The 26,677-nt window shown below is 44.7% G+C and overlaps 1 protein-coding gene across 1 annotated transcript in view; it reads right to left on the bottom strand.

Moving 5' to 3' along the window:
- Window positions 1-1,069: 1,069 nt before the first annotated feature.
- BMP3 (bone morphogenetic protein 3) overlaps window positions 1,070-26,677 on the bottom strand; it is a 50,417-nt gene continuing 24,809 nt past the window's right edge. The window contains exons 2-3 of the mRNA XM_053255710.1: window positions 22,815-23,725; window positions 1,070-7,914 (exon numbers count right to left, since the gene is read on the bottom strand). Coding sequence (XP_053111685.1) covers window positions 7,723-7,914; window positions 22,815-23,725 — 1,103 coding nt within the window. The 3' untranslated portion in view covers window positions 1,070-7,722. The remainder of the gene's footprint in view (window positions 7,915-22,814; window positions 23,726-26,677) is intronic.

Genomic DNA, 26,677 nt, shown 5'->3' with positions numbered 1-26,677 from the left:
TTGTTGCATTACTCAGTCTCATTCCTTCCAGCTGGACATGCTTCTCCAGAGGAGACTCCTCTGCCTCGTGGGAAGGCCCTTCCTGACCAAACCTGTGGGCTGCCTGCCAAATACTCCAGTGCCACTGCTGCATCTGGATCCAGGTTTGGTGGTTGTTTCTGGGGGCTGGGTAGAGAGGAGGGTGGCTCCAGAACAGGGTCTAGGGCAGGGATTTCTAGAGCGCACGTCTCTCCCAGTGCAGCCTCATCCAGGTGTTCCCCGAAGCCGTGAGGGGTAAGTTCAAGGAGAGGAGGGCTCTCTGACCACTCACTTCTGGCTCCACCCAAGGAATCCCGTGTCCCAGTCAAGGAGGTCCCTGACACCCATACCATATTTTGCTACCCGCAAAGCTAGGGAGGGTTTTGTGTCAAACACTTGATAGTCCATACATTCTATGTCTGGTGGTGGACTCTAGTTTGTTTGGTTTCATGGGTCACAAGTAGTGTTCCTTCTATCAGGGATTCCCAGATGTTGTTGTCTACAACTCACATAATCACCAGCCGAAGGCCATTGCAGCTAGGAATACTGAGAGTTGCAGTCAACAACATCCGGGAATCCCTGTTAGAGGGAATACTGGTCACAAGTTCTGCAGGTTTGGTCCATTGACCTCAACACTATTTCTATCACCTGCTATAATCACAAATCACATTGGATGACATCCTGCACAATGATACATCAGCCTTCTAATATTGCGGACACACAATCTGCGCAAATGTAAAATTTGTGCCACTGATGTTACACATGAGTAAGCCCATGGGAAATGATGGGCTTATTCTATTGTAACATCATTGGTGCGAATTTTGCATGCATGCAACATATTAGGCTGCAGTAATGTGCAGTACGCCAACTAGCAGTTGTTGTCTGGAAGTTTTTTTCTCTTCTTAAAAAGAAACTAATTCCTATTGCAAAAGTCCTGAATGTTTGTGAGATCTTTTTGAAAATATGGCGGGAAAGAGATGATTCTCCTATTCCAAACTATTTAATGATGAATATAGCCTTTGTAGTCAGAAATCAAGAGAGAAAATGAAGCTTCACATAAAAAGTTTTTTTTAAAAAAACATAAACTTGTACATAGTAGTTTGCAGTGGGGAAGAAAACTTATTATTGAGGGAGAGAAACAAATACAAGTCAGGCAAGCTTATACATCAGTAGTGAAAAATATCCTTCCCAGTGTGTCTGTGATATGCACATTTGGTTCTGAAGGCATGCAGATCCTCTAATATATAATCTTGTAAAATTAATATAAAAAGCAGCGTGTTTGTAAGAGTATTAAAAGGGGGGGGGAGTTAATTAATACATAGGAAGGCAACAGACATAAAATAAATTAAAGGCATTAATAAAAGCTTCTTTCCATATACAAATATCCTTTGGCTTTTTTTTTTAACTTTACTGATGCTGACTGTACAAGCATTAATTCCTAAGCAAAAAAAATAAAAAATGTACAAAGTCTTGTTTTCATTTCTTTTTTACATGAAGAAGGAGATAGCTTAATAATGAATGCATTAGCTCCTCAGAAAGAGATGATTGGATCCTTTGAAGCTGCAACAGATCTCTCGTGAGCTGGAAATAGAGCTTCGAACCCCATTCCCAGCACCAGAATTTTGCTGGAATGCAAAAAAGCCCAGTGCATTATTGTAAGACACTGGAAGGCACTTCAGTATCTTCTGTGAGATGCATTAGTTATTCTAAGTCAAAGCCTGTCCCAAACCCTGCTGCGTCAAAGGGCACCTATTTTCGAAGCTCTGCAGCACATTAGGAGGCAGTATATTCAGCACCAAGTCCCTCTGCCTATTGGAGGTAGTTCCCCATTTTCATCTGAAACCAGCCATGAGGTGGGAGGCCAAGCAGTTCTAGACCTTTGGTAACATAGTCTGTTGGACCAATCACCTAGGCATGATATCTAACTGCAGGCAATATTCTCTTGGTTGTGTACTAATGACTCAACCTCTCAGTAATCCTTGACTTAACTGAGTTTTAAAAAAACCATTTCATAGCACAAAAAGGCAGTAAAGTGCCTATGTACAGCATACTTATGCAGTTCTAAGTACAGGTAATGCTTCAAGGCACCTAACCTCACAGAATTTTCCATCGATTTAATCATACAAACACACCACCAGTGCAGGGACAACTTGATCAAGAGTCAGGCAAGGAGATTACCAAGAGAAGAAACCCATAAATTCCCTGCTAACAAGGCATTTAGAATAAAACTCCATCTGAAGTACCCTCTATTGCTCAAAAGTCCAAGATGCTGGATTTCATTGCAGCCAAGAGTAAATCCTGCTTCTGTTCAATATGCAAATTATCTCAATTTTCTAGAATCTGCTTAAGGAGACGGGGCTTTAAGAACAGCCCTGCTGGATCAGGTCCAATGCCTATCTAGTCCAGTATCCTGTTTTACATAGTGGCCCACCAGATAACTCTGAGAAGCCCACAGGCAAGAGCTGAGGGCATACCCTCTCTTCTGCTGTTGCTCCTCTGGAACTGGTATTCAGAGACATTTTGCCTCTGAGGCAGGAGGTGGCCTTTATTTTTATTTATTTATTTTATTTGATTTGTATACCGTCCTTCCAAAATGGCTCAGGGCGGTTTACAATTAAAACAAACCACTAAAACAATAAAGACCTAAAACAAATTAAAAAACAATATAACAATTAACAATTTTAAAATATTTTAAAACAACAATTAAACAATTACAGTGATTAAAACCCCCGAAATCGGGTTTTGAATTTTAAAATAGACCAGATATTAAAACCCCCAAAATGTAGGAAGTGAGAAAGCTTGGGTGAAAAGATGGGTTATCAAGTGTCTTTTGAAAATTGCCAGAGATGGGGAGGATTGTATCTCAGCAGGGAGCGCATTCCACAATTTTGAGGCAGCGACCGAGAAGGCTCGTCTCTGTGTAGCCACCAAACGAGTTAGCGGTAACTGGAGACGGACCTCTTCAGATGACCTCAATGGGCGGTGGGGCTCATAATGAAGAAGACGCTCTCTTAGATACCCAAGGCCTAAGCCATTTAGGGCTTTGTAAGTTATAACTAGCACTTTGTATTTTGTCCGGAAACCTATTGACAGCCAGTGTAACTCCATCAGTAAAGGAGTACCATGTTCTCTGAGATGACCCAGAGACGAACCTGGCTGCTGCGTTCCGAACCAACTGAAGTTTCCGGACTACGTACAAAGGTAGCCCCATGTAGATTGCATTACAAAAGTCAAGTCTGGAGGTTACCAACAGATGTACCACAGTTTTGAGGTCATTGATCTCGAGAAACGAGCGCAGCTGGCGTATCAGCCGGAGCTGATAAAAAGCACCCCTGGCCACCGCCTCAACCTGAGAAACCAGGGAGAGATGTGAATCCAGAAGTACTGCGAACCTGTTCCTTGTGGGGAAGTGTGACCCCATCTAGAACAGGCAGATCAAAATCGTCTCTAGAGTTCTGACCCCGCACAATAAGTACCTCCATCTTATCTGGATTCAGCTTCAGTTTTATAGCCATTGGACTAGCAGCCATTCATGGAGGATCTGTCCTCCATGAATTTGTCTAAGCCCTTTCTAAAGCCATCCAAGCTAGTGGCCATCACTACATCCTGTGGCAGAGAATTCCTTAGATTAATTATGTGCTGTGTGGAAAAGTGCATCCTTTTGTTCTAAATATCCTGGCCTTCAGTTTCATGGGATGATGCCTGATTCTAGTGTTGTGAGAGAGGGAGAAAGATTTCTCTCTGTCCACTCTCTCTACTCCATGTGTAATTTTATACACCTTTATCTTGTCTCCCTAGTTGCCTCTTTTTCAAAATATAAACCCCAGATGCTGTAGTCTTTCCTCATACGGAAGATTCTCCAGGCCCCTGACCATCTTGGTTGCCCTCTTTTGCATCTTCTCCAGTTCTATAAAGTCCTTTTTTGAGGTATTATGACCAGAACTGGACACACTACTCTAAATGTGGCCGCACCATAGTTTTGTATAAGGGCATTATAATATTAGATTTCAGAATTATTTCATTATAATATTGAAATGTTTAATTTCAATCCCCTTCCTATGGTCCCTAGCATGGAATTTGCCTTTTTCACAGCTGCCATGTACTGAGTTGACATTTTCAATTATCTGTCCACCATGACGAAAAGATCTCTGTCCTGGTCAGTCACTGATAACTCAGACCCCATCAATGTATATGTGAAGATGGGGTGGTGGTGGTGGTTTGCCCCAGTATGCATTACTTTACACTTGCTTACACTGAACCTCATTTTCCATTTTGTCACTCATTCACCCAGTTTGGAGAGATCCATTTGTAGCTCCTCACAATCTGTTTTGGATTGCCAACAACCTGGATGGCTTTAAGAGGGGTTTGGATAACTTCATGGAGGAGAGGTCTATCATCGGCTACTAGTTGGAGGGCTATAGGCCACCTCCAGCCTCAAAGGCAGGATGCCTCTGAGTACTAGTTGCAGGGAAGTAACAGCCGGAGAGAGGGCATGCCCTCAACTCCTGCCTGTGGGCTTCCAGCGGCACCTGGTGGGCCACTGTGTGAAACAGGATGCTGGACTAGATGGGCCTCCTTGGGCCTGATCCAGCAGGGCTGTTCTTATGATTTCACTAAGCTAAATAGTTTAGTGTCATCTGCCAATTTGGCCATTTCACTGCTTACTCCAACTTCTAGATCATTTATGAATAAGTTAAAGAGCACCAGTCCTAATACAGATCCCTGTGGGACCATACTTCTTACTTCCCTCCATTGTGAAAACTGAATATTTATTCCTGCCCTCTGTTTCCTGTAAGCAGTCAGCAATTCAGTTGAACCTGTCCCCTTATCCCATGACTGCCAAGAGCCTTTGGTGGTGAATTTTGTCAAAAGCTTTTTGGAAGTCCAAGTATCAACTGGATCACCTTTATCCACATACCAGTTGACACTAGAACTCCAAAAGGTTAGTGAGGCAAGACTTGCCCTTGCAGAAGGCATGCAGTTCTCCTTCAGCAAGGCCCGTTCTTCTATGTGTTTAACAATTTTGTCCTTAAGTATGCTTTCCATCAATTTACCAGGCAAAGAAGTTAAGCTCACAGGCCTAAAGTTTCCTGGACATGCCCCCACCCCACCAGATTCCTTTTTCAAAAATGGAGTTACATCTGCTACTTTCCAGTCCTCTGCTACAGAACCTGACTGTAGGGACAAGTTACATATTTCTGCTAGGAGACCAGCAATTTCACATTTGAACTCTTAGATGGATGCCATCTGGCCCTGGCAATTTGTTAATTTTTAGTTTTTCAAGACAGTTTAGAAGATCCTCTCTTGTCACCTCAAACTGTTCCAGTTGTTCAGCCTCCAAGCCTGAGAATCTCAGGTCTGAAGTGGGTATATGGTCAGTATCCTCTGCTGTAAAGACACAGGCAAAGAACTCATTCAGCTTCTTTGCAATCTCTTTATTCTCCTTAAAAATCCCTTTCACACCCTGATCATCTGTCCAACCACCTCCCTGGCAAGTTTTCTGCTTCTTATATATTTAAAGAAGTTTTTGTTATTCCCTTTGACACTTCAAGCTATATGCGTCTCAAACTCTCTTTCTGCATCCCTTGCTTTTCACCTCGCTTTTCTTTTGCCAGAGCTTATGTTCCTTTCTATTCTCTTCATTTGGGCAGGACTTCCATTTTCTGAAAGAAGTCTTCTTCCCTGTTATAACTTCCCTGACTACTTGTTAGCCATGTTGGCATCCTCCTGAACTTGATGGTACCTTTCCTCCTTCATTCCAACTGAGCATCTATTATTAGGGTTTTAAATAAGTTCCATGCTTTCTAGAGTGATTTGACCCTCCTGACTTTCCCTTTCAGCTTCCTTGTTACCAATCCCCTCATTTTTGAGAAGTGTCCTCTTCTGAAGTCTGTGTTGGACTTCCTTGGCAGTGCTCCACTCACATATAGCTGAATTGTATCACATTATGGTCACTGTTTCCCAATGTTCTGCAACTCTGACATCTTGTACCAGGTCCTGGGCACCACTCAGGATTAAGTCCAAGGTTGCCTTCTCTCTGGTTAGTTCCACAAAAACAAAGGTTTGCTGCCTTCCCTAGTCTGAGCCTTGTCTTCTCAAGAGCTGCTTCCAAACTGGAATTGGTCTATAATTATTTTATTTATAATGTAATAAATAAAATAATAAATTATACTCAAAACACTGAATTAATCCTACCATATGATCTTGTAACAGCCTGGTCTTTGGGATTTATCAGCTCAAACTTTCCTTGTCCCAGTGCTAATTTGGTGGGATTTACCATATCCCTTCATCAGAGGTTTAAACATGACGCTGGACATGTTAAGAAATATCTTACCTACGGGGGGTTCGGCATGCTCAGAATCATGTTGAAAACACAGGAAGCTTCCTTATATTGAGTCAGACCATTGATCCATCCAGTTCAGTATTGTCTACACTGACTGGCAGCAGCTCTTTAAAGTTTCAGGCAGGAGTCCCCCACAGCCCTACCTGGAGATGCCAGGGAGTGAACCTGGGACCTTCTGCATACAAAGCAGATGCTATGGCCACATCCCCAAGAGGGATATCTTAATAGTGCTCCCATGTAGTCACCCATCCAATGCAAACCAAAGCAGACCTTGCTTGGCAAATTCATGCTCAGTACTACAGGACCAGCTCTCCTGTTCATATGCTTACAGGTTACCAGTACCTGTCCATGCAAGAGTGACATGCCAGGAATTCTTTGCCCGGGAGTTCATGGCACTGGGGTGCTAATACTGCATGTGCAGGTACCAGTTATCCAGTTTATATGCATGTGGGACCAAAAATAACACCCACCCACCCACAGTGTCATGTTTAATCTAGGCCTGAGAGGGTTTACTACCAGCACAAGGGGTTCCCCTTGCTAAAGGGGGCTACTACAGCAACTGGCTACAGTAAACACCCAACAGTCCAGGAAATACCCTTCCTTTTGCCTCCTCTTCCACTCCACCACTCTCCCAAAGTGATCTGCAGTAGATGTGCTAGTAGATGTGCAAACAGAAGTAAATTTTTGCTTGCAAGTTCAAGGTTCCTATTATTCTATAAAATAAAGCCCTTGTTTGTGTCGAGATACACCCACATGCAGAGCAATGCGACATGCCATGTCAAGAAAATAAATGTCTTAAATTGGATTTTCTTAGGCTCGAAGGATAAGTCAGAACTGATTAGGTTATTCAGAACTTCGGGGAGTTTTCCGGTAACCGAAGGCAGAAAGCTTAGCTTCAAATGTGTAACGTATTTCTTCAGTCTCCTTCACCATTAGTCTCTGGAAGAATGGACCAGAAAGTCAGCAGTTTTGGTGGATTATTTTCAAAGCTTTGTTACAAAAAAAAGCATACCAAAAGGTCCTCCTGCCAATCTTGAACTCCTCATGACAAGTTCTTTGCAGATTTCATTATTTTTCCATACATCGTTTGCAACACAATGAATTTATAACTGGTGCTCAGTGTTAAGATGTTGCCATCATATCCTCATAGTAAGAAAATTGCAGTCAGGTCCTTCTGCATCCTGAAATGCAATGTTCTGTTCCATCTTGGCTCCTGCTCTTCCATTCATTCATACTTGTTTATAAATCTTTGGAGAATGAAATGCATTGGCAGTGCAAAATGGGGTTTGGAGAAGGAATAGTTAAGCAACGAAGTCAATGCAGAGGGAAGGCATTTAGATAAGGCTTTTCAGGAGGAGGTGTTATCTGCATGCACAGGATTCCACTGTCATGTTTGGGTAGACTTTGAGTACCACGTTCTTATTTTCATCAAAGAATAAGATACTAAGGGATGACATCTTGTCTGGGACGCAGCAAGGTTCAGGAATTCCAGAGACAACTCCCACAGCTCTAACTATACTCTGGATAGTGGCGTGGTTTGATGGCTTCAAGGCCTGCCAAAGACAAGAAGGAGAATAATATAGATTAACAGGATTCACCCACTAAAAGACATATATCCCAACCCTCAAGGCAGCTGACAGTGGCTTACATTCTATGCAGCGAGCCGCTGATCCACAGGAGAAATATAGGATTATAGGACTGCCTTATACTGAGTCAGATGGTTGGTCTATTTAGCTCAGTATTGTCTACAATGACTGGCGGCAGTTCTCCTAGGTTTCAGGCAGTAGTGTCTCCCAGCCCTACCTGGAGATGCCAGGGAGTGAACCTGGGACCTTCTGCATGCAAGCATGAAGATAGCTCTTCCATGGAGCTATGGCCCCATCCCCTTAGAAGAATATCTTACAGTGCTAATATGTAGTCACCCATCCAAATGCAAACCAAGCTGACCCCTGATTAGGAAAGGGGACAATTTATGCTTGCTACCACAAGATAAAATTCTAAGGTTTTTAGGTGATTTTTAAATTGTTAAATGGTTTTAAGTTTTTGTTTATATTTTAACTTGTTTTATGCTTTTGTTAACCACCAGAGACAAAAGTTTGGGGTGCTGTAAAAATTTGATAAATAAATAAATAAATAATAAAAATAAATAAGAACAGTTCTCCTTCCCAAGGAGAGGTAAGCTCACTGCTTCTGTGGCACTTTAAGCCCTGCTTGTGCTGCTTCCAAAGATGGGGAAGCTCTGTACCTACTAAGGAGTCATCACACTTTGGGCTAGCATTCTCAATGAAAGTACCATCAGAAGTTTAATGACACACTCCTTAGTAGGCATGGATCTCTCCCTTGGATCTGCAGCTCACTGTGTTGAATGTAAGTCAATATCAGAATTTAAAACACTAGTGAATAAAAACCACAAATAAAAAACCAGTACCAACAGTCAATAAGAAATCAAATCACAACAGCCAAAAACTTTGCAGCAATGCACTTTATGTAGCCCAACGGCTCTCTTGACAAGCCTGGCAGATCCCTGAAAAGTGAGCAGCAGGCATGTGTCCCTCTTTGGGGAGGGTGCTCCACAGCCTAGACACTGCATTTGGGGTAAAAACCTGTCTAATGTCACAGGCACTAGCTGCACTTCAGATGGTGGGAGGGACAATCAACAGGGCCTCTGATGGTGAGTGAAATGCAGTAATGCACAAGCAGATTAATATGGGAGGAGGCAGTCCTTAAGGAACCCTGGTTCCCATCCATTTAGGCCTTAGAAATTAAAACTTGCACTTGAATTGGGCTTGGAAGCAAATTGGTAACCAGTGCAGACAAAACAGCACTGGGGTGATACCATCAGAACGTCTTATACCAGACAACAGCCTGGCTGTGGCATTCCATTATGAACCAATTTAAGCTCTCACATGGACACAAATGGAACCTTTACAGCAACATAGGACAGGTCTATCAATGGCTACTAGTCCTAGTGGATATGGGCTACCAGTTGCAGGGGAGCAACAGCAGGAATGGGAGCATGCCTTCATATCCTGCTTGTGGGCTTCCCAGAGGCATGTGGTGGGCCACTGAAAAAAACAGGATGCTGGACTAGATAGGCCCTGGGCCTGATCCAGCAGGGCTGTTCTAACGTTCTAATTTAATTGTGAACTACAAGCTTATCTTGGTTTTAGACCAGTTTAACTGCCATGGTTTCCCGCAAAGAACTCTGGGAATTGCATTTCAATAGTGAGGGTGCCAATAATTCTCTGTTACAAATTCTGAACCCCTTTCACTGAATGATGGTTCCTAGAGGTGGGAGAATAAATGTTAAAGCAGTTTAACTCTGTAGTTTTAGCTATGCATTGCTACTCAGGCTTCTAGGATGACCCACCCACAGATGGCCCCGCCCCCAAGACACACACACACACACACACACACCCCCGACTTGCGGCAATGAAATGTTGGCAATCCTAAGCTATGCCCACCCCAGGACAAATGAGCATTAGTTTTGTGCAGGGGAAAGAGTGATATATTTAAAAGACTCTTTGACTTCCTGATGTTCAAGTGCCTATACCAGTAAGTAGGCAATTTAACATCATAAAGGTCGCAGAATTTAAAATGCTAATTTGTGTTGAGAATAGATGAATGCTCCTTTGCCCTGTGGCTGTGTTGGTGGTTTGCAAGATACGGCCTAGCAGTCCAGGATTGGACCCGAGTCTGCCAACGGCCTGTCTTACCTTTGGACCCAGTAATACTGTAATTGTATACAGCCTGGTAGCAGCACTATTAGGATACGGATCAGGGGGGTAGCCAACCTGAGGCTCTCTAGCTGCTGTTGGACTACAACTCCCATCATCCACAGCTGCAATTGTCCAACAACAACTGAAGAGGCTCAGGCTATTCCACAACATTGCCTTTTCGAGGTTCTTATACTGTGAATAAGATGGATTTAAACCTCTCTGATGAATGTGGGTTTTCAAGAGATAAGCAGCTGAGAAATTGGTGAGAAACTGTGTAGCAACTTTCATATGTTTAATTTATTATGCAAAATATTTATATTCCATCTACTCCAACAAGCTCTAATCAATAGTGCATACAATAAATAATGATAAAACAATAGCAAAATACTAAAAACAGATCATAAAAACAGTTGCAGGGGAGTAATGGCAGGAGAGAGGGCATGCCCTCAACTCCTGTCTGTGGCTTCCAGCAGCATCTGGTGGGCCACTGTGCGAAACAGGATGCTGGACTAGATGGGCCTTGAGCCTGATCCAGCAGGGCTGTTCTTATGTTCTTATAATATTAATCACATCAAAAATGGATCAGCCTCATGAAAATTCTTGATGACTTAGAACAGCCAATGGAAACCGTGATGATAGGAATATTCAATTTTAAGTGCTGAGCGCAAAACTGAAAGCAGTGCATGTCAAAGAAGCTACAAGTGGTTGTAAGGAAAGCTGCTGAGAGATTGTAAAACTTTATAGGGAGTACTGTTATTTCAGTTTGGTTTAATATTATTTCAGGCCGATTAGGAAAAAAGGCCTCAAATGCTTCTACGATTACAATGAATATTTATATACTGCTTTTCAACCAAAGTTCCCAAAGCAGATTTAAGCACAGATTTAAACAAACAAACAAACAAACAAACAAACAAACAAACAAACAAACTGGTTACCAAAGGGCTCACAATCTAAAAAAAGAAACTAAGATACCAGCAACAGCCACTGGAGGGATGCTGTGCTGGGAGTGGATAGGGTCAGTTGCTCTCCCCCTGCTCAATAAAGAGAATCACCACTTTAAAAAAGTGCCTCTTTGCTTTTAAGGCAGGGGTTCTAACCCCAATTCCAAACTAATTTGGGTTATTTAGTTTAGAAAAAAGACGACTGCGAGGAGACATGATAGAGGTCTATAAAATCATGCATGGTGTGCAGAAAGTGAAATTCTTCTCCCTGTCACATAACACTAGAACCAAGGGTCATCCCATGAAATTGATTGCCAGGAAATTTGGGACCAACCAACTAAAGTACTTTTTCACAGAAGGCATAATCAACTTGTGGAATTCTCTGCCACCAGATGTGGTGACAGCCAACAACCTGGATGGCTTTAAGAGGGGTTTGGATAACTTCATGGAGGAGAGGTCTATTGACAGCTACTAGTCGGAGGGCTGTAGGCCACCTCCAGCCTCCGAGACGGGGTGCCTCTGGGTACTAGTTGAGGGGGAGTAACAGCAGGAGAGAGGGCATGCCCTCAACTCCTGCCTGTAGGCTTCCAGCGGCATCTGGTGGGCCACTGTGTGAAACAGGATGCTGGACTAGATGGGCCTTCTTGGGCCTGATCCAGCAGGGCTGTTCTTATGTTCTTAATTTACTCCTGCTGAGTTGAATAGCACTTGTGACCCAGTAAGGATGCTTAGGACTGCAGCTTTAATGTGTGTAAGTTTTCAGTTCTCACACACCTACATACAGTTCTGGTTATGTAAGTGAAACAGCAGAAATGAAGAATCCTCATTAGACTTTGCACCCTCTCCTGACTGGTCTGAAAAATAGCTCTGGTGGCGGGGGCAGAATCATGTTGGAACAATGGGTGGTTGACATAGGAACTAAAAAGCTGCCTTACAGTGAATCAGACCATTGGTCCATCTATCTAGCTCATTACTGGGGCTATCCTCACGAGCAGCAGGAACCGGGCTAAGAGAGTCCAGCCGGTCCCTGCTGCTCGTGTGCAGCAACGGGAGCCGTGTGGCTCAGTGGCATGCCTGTTTATGAAGCCCACCGCTTAACCCGGGTTTCGGATGCGAGAGAGCCTGAAACCCGGGTTAAAAGATTGTGTGCAACTCACGAGTAGCCTCCTGGTGTCGAGGGGCTCCGCACAAGGCACCGCACACTCACGTGGTGTCTTATGGAACTTCTGGCACGGTGGGAGGGCCCCCGAATCCCGCACCCCAACTGGCTCTGTGATGGAGCTGGTAATCATCTAGGCAGCTGATCCAGCCATCTAGTAAGTGCTGCCTGATCATCTGTGGCGAGAGCAGGTCAAACCCACTCTCCTCGCAGACCCTGTTTTGTCTCTACACTAGGGGTGGGGAACATTGGCCCTCCAGCTGTTTTTGAACTACAACACCCACCATCCCATCAGCTGGGGATGGTGGGAGTTGTGGTTCAAAAACAGCTGGAGGGCCAAGGTTTCCCACCCCTGCTCGACACACAGATTGTGTGTAGAGACATACTGTCTACGGACTCTACACTGAGAGGAGAGCTGGTCTTGTGGTAGCCAGCATGACTTGTCCCCTTAGCTAAGCAGGGTCCACCCTGGTTGCATCTGAATGGGAGTCTTGATGCGTGAGCACTGTAAGATATTCCCCTTAGAGTATGGAGCCACTCTGAGAAGAGCAGAAGGTTCCAAGTTCCCTCCCTGGCATCTCCAAGATAGGGCGGAGAGAGATTCCTGCCTGCAAACTTGGAGAAGCCGCTGCCAGTCTGTGGAGACCATACTGAGCTAGATGGCCCAATGGTCTGACTCAGTATATGGCAGCTTCCTATGTTCCTATGTCTGGCAGCAGCTTCTCCAAGGTTTCAGGCAGAAGTCTTTCCCAGCCCTACCTGGAGATGCTGCCAGGGATTGAGCCTGGGACCTTCTGCATGCAAAGCAGATGCTCTGTCCATAAGCCACTGCCCCATCCCCTCATAGGACTTGGCATATATCGCCGTTCTTCATTTGTTTGGATATTATTTTCTCAAACCCAGTTTATTTGCAATGCATCCTATCATTCCTTCAGGGAGCTCAGGGTGGCTAGCCCATATATTAATTTGGTTTTTCAGGACTAGCCTGATGTGATCTATAAAATACATTACTGGAGTTTTGGTAATAATGCAATACAATTTTTTAAAACCCCCAATACAAATAGAATAATTAAAAAGCATAGGCTCATGCACACCCCACCCTAGCTAGAGGCCATACTTGTGAAGAGGCAGGCTTCTTCGCTGAATGGAGAGTTTTGCATGCCAAAGGGAGCAGCAAATGGGAATTCCCCAGCCCTCTTCCAGGTGCCAGGACTATTGGGGAGTGTGCAAACTAGTAAACAGACCTGGAATCTATTCAACCAGTTCCCACTTCCCCACCCAACAGCTGAATGGTGGGATTCTGGATTCTTTTATCACGCTATACTCTTGCCGCCCTGGCTGATGCAGGTGCACACTGTTGGATCATGGCCAGCACCTTGGATTCATTTTTCCCTTCAGTCTCAGAGCAGGCTTAAATTCTGTTTTCAATTTCCATGCGCGACACATTTCCCCACAATAATGTCTTGAGTTCTTTCCTGAAATGGAACATAAGGACAGGAGCAGACCCTCCTCTCCCACAGAAAACCTGCTGAAATGGAAGATTCACGATGTGCCCCCCATTCGATCATTCACTGTGAAATCTCGCTTGCTCTCTTTTGCAACGGCAAAACACCCAAATATGGTGAAAGGGGATTCCCCAGCCCACTCACATTTGAGTCTTCCCTGCAGCAAAAGGTTACAGTTGCTGGGGCTTTTAGTGGGGGTTGGGTGGAGGAAAGGGTGGCTCAGGAGGACGTGATGAAGGTTATAAAATTATGTATGCTATGCAGCAAGTGGGGAAAGGGATGTTTTTCTCCTTCCATAACACTAGAATGTGGGATCATCCAATGAAAGTCTGTCAGGAGACTCAGGACAGGGAAAAGGATGTCTTTCACAAAGCACACCGATTTTATGGCAGGGGTCCTCAAACTTGGATCCCCAGATGTTGTTGGACTGCAACTCCCATCATCTCCAGCCACTGTCCAAAAACATCTGGGGACCCAAGTTTGAGAACCCCTTCTGAAATCTGCTGCCACATGATATATATTGATGGCCGCTAGCTCAAATGGCTTTAAAAAGAGAATAGACAAATGCATGGAAATCAAATCTGTCAGTGGCTACTGATCATGATGGCTGTACGCTATCTCCAGCTGGAGGGGCAGTATACCTCTGAATAACAGTTGCGGAGGGCAGTAATACCAGGGAAAGGCTATTGCTCTCATGCTGTGATCTGGTTGGCCACTGTGGGGAATAGAATGCCAGACTAGATGGACCTTTGGTCCAATCCAGCAGGGCTCTCCTTATGTTCTGCAAAGAGATCTTAAATATATTGACCCACATACAACACAGCGTGCTACCCATAGAAGGACTGGGCTCACTTGCTCTCTCAGGTCATCCTCAGTTCTTGCTTCTCCTGAGCTTGGAGAGGCTCTGTCGCTACTAAGAACTGCACAATTGCCACAGTCACAAGCCTCAGTCTCGTCGCTGCAGCAACTGTACAATTCTTAAAAGCAATGGAGCCTCTCTGAGCTTGGGAGAAACAAAATACAGTCTGAGGATGAATGGAGACAGTGGTCTTCCACGTATGCCATGCTGTGCTGCGAGTCACTGGCTGACATACCGCCGTGCAATGTTCTGTCTGTGTTGCAATGGAATGGACATGCAGTTGCACAAGATGCAACAACAGTCCTAGAAGTGGTTCCACGATGGATGGCCATTATTTCCAATGGCTGTCCACTGTGCAATTGCATTGGTGAATTTCTTGCATCTTGTGCAAGAGCACCTTTGCGCAACTGCGCACATGGCCCATTACAAGGCAGATGGAACACTGCACAGTATGTCAGCCAGTGATCTGCTTACTGTTCCTTGTTAAAACCATAATAAACAATGTGTGGAGAGAAAAAAGAAAAATAACTTGGAGTGCACTGTCTTGATTTCTTTAGAAGCATTTCTAGAGTCCAAAGAGCTTTAGATTTTATAAAATAAAGTTGCAACAGACGAAGAGAGACTCTTTTGGTTTCTCTTTTGATTTTGTATTCACACACCCCAGGTATACAAATTAGAAATGCATTTTGTGCACAGATGAAGCGCATGACGTGTTCCCTAGGTGTCCACGGGAACTTTCTAAGGTCGTTTGGCACTGACCGAATGCCATCAACAAAAGATTACATTAGCAATTCATGAAATATCCGTTGTGTCTTATGAGCTGGAAGGAATTGGAAACAGGTGCTCTGCTTATGTTGAGTCTCTTCTATCAGGAGAGCCGGGAGGCTGTGTTTCTCCAAAGTCTATTATAGTTTCCTAAAGGGGTTGGGAGTTTCTTTTTCTGTTTTTATGGCTTTACACACAAAACAGCAGCAAAGATGTTTGCTGGCCTGCAGTACCAATGCCAGTCCTCTGTGTTTGTGATTTGGGAGCAGCTGCTCAGTATACTTAGCCTCGCTTGGTTGAGGTTTTACATTTCATTTTAAAATCTCTGGTTTTCCCTTCCAGGCATTGTGCTGAGAGATGTGTTTGAATTTCTCGTTACTCAGAGCTGGTTTAGACATCCTGCAGAATGAAGCGAGAGAGTTTTTCCTGGGCTGCAGGCTACAGGTAGAGAGTCTGTATGTTTGAAGGCCACTCCTAGATATGCACGCACTCAGACCCCCCTGCACATAGAAAAGTAATGTGTAAGGAAGAAAACTAGGAAGAAACTCTCTGTCCAGCCAGTCCGCCTGCGAGGAGACGGAGAGAGCGCGGGCAGGCTGGACTGCTTCTGTTTGTTTTCTGGTCTTGGACTTTAATAAACTTGATTTGAATATTGACATTTAATATTTGTATTGTTTAAGTGTTTTATTATATTTGTCGGACTGTAAAACTTAATTTGAATATTCAAATTTAATATTTGTATTGTTTTAAGTGTTTTATTATATTTGTTTTATTTTAGATACTGTAAACCATCTTCATTTTTATGAAAGGCAATATACAAATCTGACAATAAATAAACAGAATAAAATAAAATAAGGCAGTTTTTGTAAATAAAAATATATGTAAGGGAAGATCTCAAAGAGATTACAGAGAACTCATGCTGGCTCCAGAAGCTCAGCAACAGCCCCTGTGCAGTGCCAGCTACAGAATTTGGCCCATGCCCAGGCAAGATCAGAGGGCCACCCGGAGGGGGAGAGCAGGCAAGCAAACAAGCCAGCCAGCAGAGATGACTGCTGCTGCTGCTGCTCCTTCTCCCTGCTCCATTGCTACTTGTTTGGTTGCTCACTCTAGCCCTATTCAGGCAGTATGCTGCATGAGTGTACCAATGACTGTACACGTGTACATGTTGCTGTGTGAATGAGTGGACCTGCGTTCATTTTAAAAGTGAGCCTGGGTACAAGCCCCTCAAATGCATGGTACAGCTAGGATGTGCACTGCTGTACCTGCATTCAGTATAACACTGGAGTAACTGTTCCTGTGCGCAGATCTGTAGCTGTGTACACTACACAATAATTGCACAAGAGCTGAACACAATGTGTGAATAGGGCTTCTTTCTCTCCTGAGAATAGGAGTGTGTGTGTTTGGGGTGTGAGAACAGCGAAGAAGTGGAGCAGTAGGGCCAGGAGGCTCCAAAGATGGCCTGTTCTTTAGGGCCATGTTTTGGCATCTGCCCAGCACTACCAGTGCCCAACATTAGCTCTGTCTGAGTGCAAGGATCTGTCCCATTGATCCCTTGCACTCTTCCAACACTGAACAAACTGGAGGTAATATCAGTTTGAAAAGTGCTTATCATCTATTATTATTATTTCTTGTTTACACAGTCAGACAGGTGTTATTGACTGGTTTGTTTTATCCAGACATCGAGTCCTTCCCAAGGACCTGGGATGGCTGAATTTTATTGTCAGTGTTGTTGCTGTTATTATTATAGATATCACCGCAGAATACAGGCTGTTCCCAGTAAAGCTGCTTTTTGTAATTGGCTGGTGGTGATTTCTGTGGCCCCTATGGTGTTGAGGTGCTCTTCAAGGTGTTTTGGAATTGCACCTAGCGCGCCAATTACTACTGGGATTATTTTGGTCTTCTTCTGCCACAGCCTTTCAATTTCAATTTGTAGATCTTTGTAATTTTTTTCTTTTTTTCCTTCTATTCTGCTATCTCGATTATTTTGACTAGTTTTTCTTTCTTCTCAACTAGTTATATGTGGTGTATTGTGTGGCAAATGTTTGTCTGTTTGTAGTCGAAAGTCCCATAATATTTTTGCATTTGCATTTTCTACAACTTTTTCAATTTTATGGTCCCACCAATTTTTGGCTACAGGTAGCTTGTATTTTTTGCAGATGTTCCAGTATGTCATCCCTGCTACCTTGTTTATTATTGTTGTTGTTGATGATGAGGATGAGGATGATAATAATAATAATAATAATAATAATTCTATTTCTATACCACCCCTCCAAAAATGGCTCAGGGCGGTTTACACAGAGAAATAACAAACAAAACAAGATGGAACCCTGACCCCAAAGGGCTCATAATCTAAAAAGAAATATAAGATAGACACCAGCAACAGTCACTGAAGGTAATCTACTCAGTTAGGAACTGGCAGAAAGGAGTGTTTGACTCAGACAACCCTCTAAGAGTGCAAGAGCCCTTATGGGTCAAACTATAGATCCATGTAGTCTGACAACTTCCATGCCCTCCACCCCCCGCACAAGTGCTGTCCATACTAATTAACTATTAAATTTGCCTTCTTACTGTGATTTTCTGGAGGAATGTTAAAAGCAAGTCATTCAGCCCTCATGACTCCAACCATTGTCTCATATTGTGATCTTCCTACCCCAAACTAAGCTGTCTGCTTGAGTTTCATCTTAAGGCAGATTCATAAAAATACTTATTTGCTTTTGCGTTGGTTTTTCAAGATGGTTATCAGAGAATAGTGTCAGAATGAAGAAGAACTGCAACCTTCTCTTTGGAAACAAAATGAGAGTCACATGGCTTTTTCCCTACAGCCATACGGCCTTCCACCTGCAGGACCTCTTATGCATGTATGAATTATCTCTGCATTAGAGCAACTCCACACTTTACACAGCAATCGCTTTTATGGCACAGTGGGAAATGACTTGCCTAGCAAGCATGAGGCTGCCGGTTCAAATCCCCACTGGTATGTTCCCCAGACTACGGGAAACACCTATATCGGGCAGCAACAATATAGAAAGGTGCTGAAAGGCATCATCTTATACTGCGCGGGAGATGGCAATGGTAAACCCCTCCTGTATTTTACCAAAAAACCACAGGGCTCTGTGTTTGCCAGGAGTCGACACCGACTCAACAGCATACTTTACCTTTTACCAGGTAAAATGGTACAATGCGCTGCACAGCATAATGCACTGTGCACAGGTGTTTCCTGAAGCAAACATGTAAAGCATGAACACCTGGTAAGCGTCCTTAAATGCCTATGTATGTTTGTTGGGAAAATAGCTGAAAGTAGCATTGTTAAGATGAAGGATGGTAATCTGAATCCACAAAGATTTTCCCTCTCTACCTTTCAGTGTCAACTCATCACCTCCCCTAATTCTGATCCCATACACATCCTGCCTATCCAGGATACCTGCCCAATGGAAAGGAAAGGTTGTGCCGTTGGGTCGGTGTTGACTCCTGGCGACCACAGAGCCATGTGGTTTTTCTTGGTAGAATACAGGAGGGTTTTACTGTTGCCATCTCTCACACAGAATGAGATGATACCTTTCAGCATCTTCCTGTATCGCTGCTGCCCAATATAGGAGTTTCCCATATTCTGGGAAACACCCCAGCGGGGATTCGAACCAACAGCCTCCTGTTCTGTAGACAGGTTGCTTCCCCGCTGCACCATTAGGTGGCTTACCTGCCCAATGAGGGAGAATTAATGGAAACAGAACAATGAAAGGATGAGCTAGTGGAGTGTGAGTTGCAGGGACAGAGTAAAGGAGGATCCACATTTAGCAAAGGGAGAGCAACTGGCCCTATCCAACCCCAGCACAGCATCCCTCCAGTGGCTCTTGCTGGTGTCTACCTTATGTCTTTTTCTAAATGAAAGGAATCAAATAAATAAACAAAAATCAAATAAATATAAATCAAATAAATAAACAAATTCTGAGCGCTTTTGGAACAGGGAACCATCTTATTTATGTTTCTATGGAATCCACTTTGAGAAAGCGGCATATAATTATTCATAATAAAGTACAGCAGTAGTCATTTGCTCTATTTTGCTTCATAAAGCATTGTGTACATTGATGAGCTTTCTATGAAATGAATAACATATACTGGCTGGTGTTTGGAGCTAAAGGAGCTCGTTGCGGCTTTAGCAACTTTTTATAAAAACCTTGGTTGGTTTAATTCGATATTGATCTGTGTATAATTGTTACAAGCCAAAGCGTACATGGCAAAACAGCTCATGCTATTTTCGAAGAAAAGGAGTAGAGGGCAGCACCTGAAATCTGAGTTGAGGTGCAGCTGTTATTAATTCGCTGCCAAAAGGTTGTTCAGCTCAGCAGGCAGGGGCTTGTGGCCCTTCACTGCGGGAGCCATGCTAATTTAGCCAAATGCACAGGAAACCTTTTTGTTTTGTATTGTTTTTTCTGATGGATGCCAAATCCACTTGCAGAGGCACAATTTCCATTAAGACCGAAGAGACTCTTGAGCATGAAATCAAAGCCACCAAACCTATCTCATTGGCAGTTTCTCTTTTTCCCTAGAGACATTTCTATTGTCCCCCCACCCCAACTAGTTTGAATGCAGCCACCTAATGGCACAGTGAGGAAGGAACTTGACTAGCGAGCCAGAGGTTGCTGGTTCGAATCCCCGCTGGTGTGTTTCCGAGAATATGGGAAACTCCTATATCAGGCAGCAGCAATATAGGAAGATGCTGAAAGGCATCATCTCATACTGCACGGGAGATGGAAATGGTAAACCCCTCTTGTATTCTACCAAAGACAACTACAGGGCTCTGTGGGCGTCAGGAGTCGGCACCGACCCGGCAGCACAACTTTAGTTTGAATGCATTGTAAGGATTAGAACTAGAATCTCAACGGCTGAACCGTGTGTTACTATATATATGACTAGCCCAGTCTGAATACCTGCTAAGCCAGCTTCTTCAGACTCTGCCTGGGTGTGGGGAGGGATGTGAGGTACCAGCAGCAGGCCATCATCTGGATGTCTTAATTGCAACAGACTCAAGCCCCATGACATGTCTACATACAGAGCCCTTTGGGGAAGGCAGGCAGAAGCTTGCCTTCCCCACAGACGATCTGACTGCCAGGTCTGGGATGGTCAGGGCATGTGATTCCGAGCGTCCAGACGCTCAGCTGCTTCCCGCGGCAGCGCAGAGGTTGGGATGTGTAGTCCCAGCCCCCGGAACTCCCACAATGCATGGTGCAAGTGTGCAGAGCGTGGAGAGACAGGTGGGTCCCCGTCAATGTTGCAGCATCAGCTAAAAGCAGCCAGCACTGCACACAATCTGGAAAACGGGGCAAAGGGAGCATTCTCCCTTAACCTTGTTTAGGAGGCGGGCTCCCCAGACGGGTGGCTTTCTTAGCTTGACTTCCATAGCCCAGTTTTGGCTGTGCATGAGAACAGCCTCATAGTGCATGTGGAACTGGACCTGCTGGTTCCACTCTGTCATCATGCCCAACTCTATAAATCTGAGGTCCAGTCTGTACAGGGACCTAGGCATTTACTCTCCAACTTTGTAGGGTACAGACTACACTTTTAGAGTCTAAGACATGTTGGAGTGTGTGTAAGCAAGGCCCGATGTAAAGGGGTTCCTTGAACACCTGAAGGGCTGGTGAAATGAGGGGGCCAGGACCTAATCCCTCCCCCACCATACAGACTTAGGGGAGCTTCACACAATAGCCTGAAAGTCGGGAAGCTGGAAACTGGAGTCTCCTGGTGAGCGTGCATGCCTGGTGTGAGCTGGTTTGTGGACCCTTTGTGTCATCTGAACCTGGCAACCAGAGTTCCTGCACCTTGTTACTGACTTCTGTCACCAAGGTTTGAAGTTGGCTTGACAAAATTGGTAACAAATTGATAATGTGGCGCGGGAACCTCTGGTTGGAAGATTCGGATGGCATGAAAGGCTGGAAGTACTGGCTCACACCAGAAGCACATGTTCACTAGGAACCTCCAGTTTCTGGCTCATATGGGCGATTATGTAAAGTCAGCCATGGATAATGTCACCTGCCCAGAGCTCAGATTCTCTACTAGCCTCTTCACCGGTAGCACTTTTCCTGTGGAATTCCCTTCCTAGGGAAGCCTGCCAGAAGCTATTCATCCAAACTTTGAGAATTTTTTTTTTTTTTTTAAACCCAGAAGTCTTTTGGCTCTTGGTATACTGCTACTGCGGCTTTAATCTGTTCTGCTGCTGAAATATAGTTTGTTTGTTTTTAAATTTTGTATATAATATTCTTTTTTCCTCTTTATCATAGGCAGCATAAAGGGCCTTGTGAAAGGCCAAGTGGTGAATAAATTAAATTTGAACTTAATTTAAATTAAAATAACAAGGCCTCTAAATAGTGGCTGACATGCTATGCAGCCTTCCATCTCCCTAACTCTCTGCCCTGGGGCTGCTGCGGAATCGTCAGGCAGTGTCAGGGCTTTTCAGAATGAGCATCTGTCCTTTCTCTCACAACTGAGGATGGCAGGGAGTGGCAAGGTGCAACAATGCTCATGGGTGGTGGGGGTGCAGCGCAACGCCCATGTTTGCCACCCCTGGATGCATGTGCCACCTGAAGCTATCACCTCGCCTCATTAATGGTCCATCCTGGAAGAGCCTCGGGTGGATCACCCCTGCTATAATCCTTGGCCCACAACGTTTTCCCAATCCAGATCCCACCCACCAACAGCTGCTATTTGCTGTTAGATGAAAGCTCCCATTGGTGCCCATGCAAGTTTTCCTCCCAGTGAAAGCAGCAGACATTTTCCCCAGTGGGAGCAGTGTTGCTACAGCCACAGCGGTGACACATTTTTTAGGAATCGTGGAGGATCTCCGAATTCACTAGCAGGGGCAATGGACTTAGGAGTCATTCGGAACCAGCAATGACTCCTAAGTCCATTGCCCCTGCTAGCGAATTTGGAGAACCAGCAAGTCGTCAGGGCGCTGCACAGAATGTAGACCAATCATTGTAACTGATCACATGCAAAACAATTTTCTAGGACAAAGTTGTGATTTTTAATTGACCTTAGTGGAACCTCGTGACACCTCATACAAAGCACTTATTTTCCAGAACAGCAAACTTGAGGAATGGGCTGCAACTTTTATAAAGCACTAGACACCGCTATGTTTTCAGAAATGAGCATGCAGGGGCTATTAAGGATGCTTAACAGGGCAACCATGAGTTCACACATTATTATTACCCAATAAGCAATTTATAACATATTTAAATTCTGTACAAAAACCTCCTGTAATTCTTTTCTATAAACTTTATTTTTATATCTCTGCATAAACCAGGTTTGACTTCGTACTTAGCCATCTTAGCAAGAGCTCTTAAAAGAACAAATTGCCTGTTTACTGCATATTATACTTTAACAACAACCCGGCTGAATTTTATTGACACTTTTAAAATAGCCACATGCAGTTTGTTAAAGAGGGAAAATGCATTTTCCTGAGCATGAAGATAGGGAAAGAATAATTACAAAGAAAAGAAAAGAAAATACTGTACCTTTGGAATGGGGAACTGGCATTCACCTGAGCAATAATAGGCATCAAAAGATTTAGGGGAAATAATCCATTCGCTCCAGCCGATATCTGCAAAATCCACTTTGAGGTATCGCCGTGCGCAGTACCGTGGTTCGTTCCATTGCTTCCTTCTTGCCTTCTTCAGGGTCTGCTCATCGAACTGGAGCGTCTGGCTTTTCTGATGGTTGTTTTTCCTCTGCTTCTTCTTGTTCTTTGCCCTCTCTGCCAGGCGTGGCTGGAGGGTTTTGTAGTGCTTCCTTTCCTCCCAGCCTTCATCCTCGTTGTACTGATACTCAGCACCCGGAAGCTCATTATTCTGCAAAGGCAACAGAACACTGGTGGAGCGTTTTTGCCGCCGTTCACCCAGGCTGTCCTTTGAATGGCTGTCTACCTTTGGGAACCCCCCTGGCAGGGGATTCCGGTGCCCTTGCAAACTAGAAACCACACTCTCCGGCTCTGAAATGGCAGAGTCGTTTGCATAAACGAGGATGTACGGTTCATACCTGGGAGGCATGTTCTGCCAAGGCTGTTGGCCCACGGAGGCCATTTTGATGCCTATAATCAGGTCGTCATTCTGCTTTGCCTTACTCAAGACATGAGTAATGTTCTTCCACTGCCAAGGAAGGATATCCCGATAGGTAGTAGAGATGTTGATTAAGTAATGTCCCAGGGTCCGAGTTTGGTTCCCTGGTGAAGGAAAACTCAAAAGTGAGAGGTTTATCTGCATGCCGGGCTTCCTGGGCCCATGACGAGAGCAGCCTTTGAGTCTAGGACAATTTGCGCTACTGTTCCAGAGATCCCCAATGTAGTAGTGCAACAGAGCTGACAAGATGTTTTCAGACTTGGTGAGAGAGGTCAGGTTAAAAACGTGGACTTCTTTGCTGCCAGGGATCCCTAGAAGTACAAAAATATTGACATGAGGACAGTGAAGGTCATATCTGCCTGTTACCTTTGCACTTTTATAAATTAATTTGGTGCAAAGCTTCCTCCTACTTACAGCAGTGTCCAGCAGATGTTCACTCAGTCATTAGCTGTCATCTTGACTAGCAAAACACCAGTGCAATGAGAGAAGCACCAGTATAACACTCATCATAGTTCCAGACTAATGTTTCACTGGGGTGTGTTTGTGTGTGGTGGTGGGGATTTAAAATATCTCCCCTTCCTCTGAAAAGCCTCTATATCCGCTGGAATTATGTCCATGAGAACTGTGTGATCCTCAGGGACATATTTCTGGGTGGCAAAGAGCACTTCCTGGGGAAGGGGAGGTCACCAACCCTTGCCCCGATGGCTGAGCCAGCAGTGGAGCTGAGTGAGTTGAACTTTTCAGAAGCCCTGGTGCTTCTCATTGCTTTGGTGCTTCATTAGTCAGGATGTCAGCCATTGTCTTTAACTGATTTGCTCTGATATTGGGTTGAAATAAAAGGAACACACTGAAGCTGATCTTTCTAACAAGGAATGGATATGTTTGTTCTGTAGCTTGCACGTTCTCACACTACTTTCAGTATGCTCAAAAAGGCATCTCATAATTATGGCTTGGCAACATGTTAATTAACCAAACCCCAACTAATTATTCAATTAATAAAAACCAGTTGATCAACAAAAACTACCCTTAGGGATAGCAAGCCCTGTTGTTTTCTTTTCACTGCGATGCAGAGTGTTATTACAATATGAACACTGCCGCTATCTTTCCAGCACCCATCCTGGACTCTGTAGAATGGAATTAACACTGACATACCTCACCAGATTGCTCTGGGAACAAAGGAAATAATGGGGTGCAAAGCAGTTTTTTTGCACACCAAGATCCGACACCACTGATATATAGTTCAGTTCCGGATTTGAAAGAAGACAATGCACAAGAAAGGCCTCGCATCCACTTCGGAGGGACTTCCCTTCCTTCGTAGCTGTGATAATCTGGGTCTGGGATCAGGCTCAGATGAGAGAGTGAAGGGTGGCTTGCTAAGGAGGCTGGGTGAGGTGGTCACTTCAGGCAGCGGACTGGTGCAGGTGCTGAACTGGCTACCTCACCTGTCCCAGTGCCCCCTGAAACGTACATAGTGGCAATACACATGCCAGCTGCCCCTGCTTTCACCTTCTTCTTCCCGATCAAAGGCAGAGAGAGGGGAAACAAGAGTAGCCAGAGTCTCTTTAAATAGTTTCCTGCTGCACTGTGCCACCCTCTGCATTTGCAGAAGGCAGAATGGGATGAGGGGCCAAATTGCCATCAGGTAAGGGAAGGGAAGCTGGGGGAAATGCAATTGGCAGGGTTTGGGTGGGAGAAAAGGAACAGGGCAGGAAGGCATGACTGGCGGGGCTTAGGAGGGAAGGAATTGGACTGAGGGCACAATCGGCAGAGGAGAATTGGTGACGGGAGACAGAGGCATGGTGCGCTTTCTAGTGATGGGGGCTGCATCTCACCGTACTGCCTTGGGCATCAAGGAGATCACAGGGTCCACTGGAAGCTGCCTTATACTGAGTCAGGTCATTGGTCCATCTATCTCAGCATTGTCTACACTGACTGGCAGTGGCTCTTCAGGGTTCCAGACAGGGGCTTTCCCAGCCATACCTGGAGATGTCAGAGACTCAACCCGTGACCTTCTGCATATAAAACAGATGCTCTACCACTGAGAGATATGGCCCCATCCAGGTCTGAGAGAGTGTTTATGCACATACGGCTACACAAACAATTGCTTTGTCTTCCTCCAATTGGGAGAGGACTGGCTGGCACACCATCTCCTGGTCTGGATGCATGCGCATGCGCACGTGCGCACGCGCGCGCACACACACACACACACACACACACACACACACACACACCTGAGAGGGACTAGGAAAGGGCATCCTTCCTCAGTAACCACAGCTCACACTACAGGAATCCAGGGCTGAGGGCATCCTTGGTAGCAAACCCAGCTCCCTGTTTAGGATATACTTGGTAGCAAGCTGAGGTTTTCTACTGCAGAATGTATAAAACAATCTCTATGAAAACAGCCAGCATTTTAAACAAGGGGATATCCCCACCCTCCATTAACTTTCCCTTGTTTGGACAGGCATCCTGGATAGTCAATCGCTGACTGCTTTGGAACTAGGCGAAGTGAAAAGATGACACCTAAAGGCGGAGAAGGGAAATGAATGTGGATTGGTGAACCAGTTAACCAAATAGTGATATTTTCAGCTTGGTTTGTCTTATACTTATTTTTAATTAAAAAAACAACAACAAACCAGAGTGCCAGACCCGCCAAATGGAAAAGTAATCTTGCTCTTTTCCCACAACACTAGCACCATGAAATTGATTGCCAGGACATTTAGGTCTGATGAAAAAAGTACTTTTTCACACAGTGCATAATTAGTCAATGACAGTGTTCTCCACTGTAAGGCATCAAGGCCAGTGGAGGCCCCCATCAACCCTAAGTGCCACCCCCTAATTGTTTATTGAGCCTGTGTGAAGCTTTGGCTGAAGCTGAATATTCTGCACAATCCTCCTCCTGGCACCAAGAGGAGGTGACCATTCCCACGATGCAGTGCTGTACTTTGTACCCAGTGCCAGTGGGGCTCCATTAAGGGAAACTGAGCTCTCTTGAGCCCCTGCACTACCTTGGAAGGTGTGCACAGAGTGCTGGGAAGTGTAGGCCTTCCCAGGTGTTCCTTCTAGAGCTCTTAAGAAAGGGCCCCGTCTCTCCTCAAGGGCCCTCCCTGCACAGAGGAAAGCAAAGTATTGTGTGGGAGTCAGCATAGTGGGAAATGACTCTCACACTGAAGGGGTTTTTTTTGCCAAAGTGCCCCCCACACTTGACAAATAGTGAAGATCATTGATCTATGGAATTCTCTGCTATGGGATGTGGTGATGGCCAC

This window comes from Hemicordylus capensis, chromosome 5 (genome assembly GCF_027244095.1).
Source record: "Hemicordylus capensis ecotype Gifberg chromosome 5, rHemCap1.1.pri, whole genome shotgun sequence".
NCBI lineage: Eukaryota > Metazoa > Chordata > Lepidosauria > Squamata > Cordylidae > Hemicordylus > Hemicordylus capensis.
Note: the sequence above shows the minus strand (reverse complement) of the source record. Positions and strands in the feature narration are given on the sequence as shown.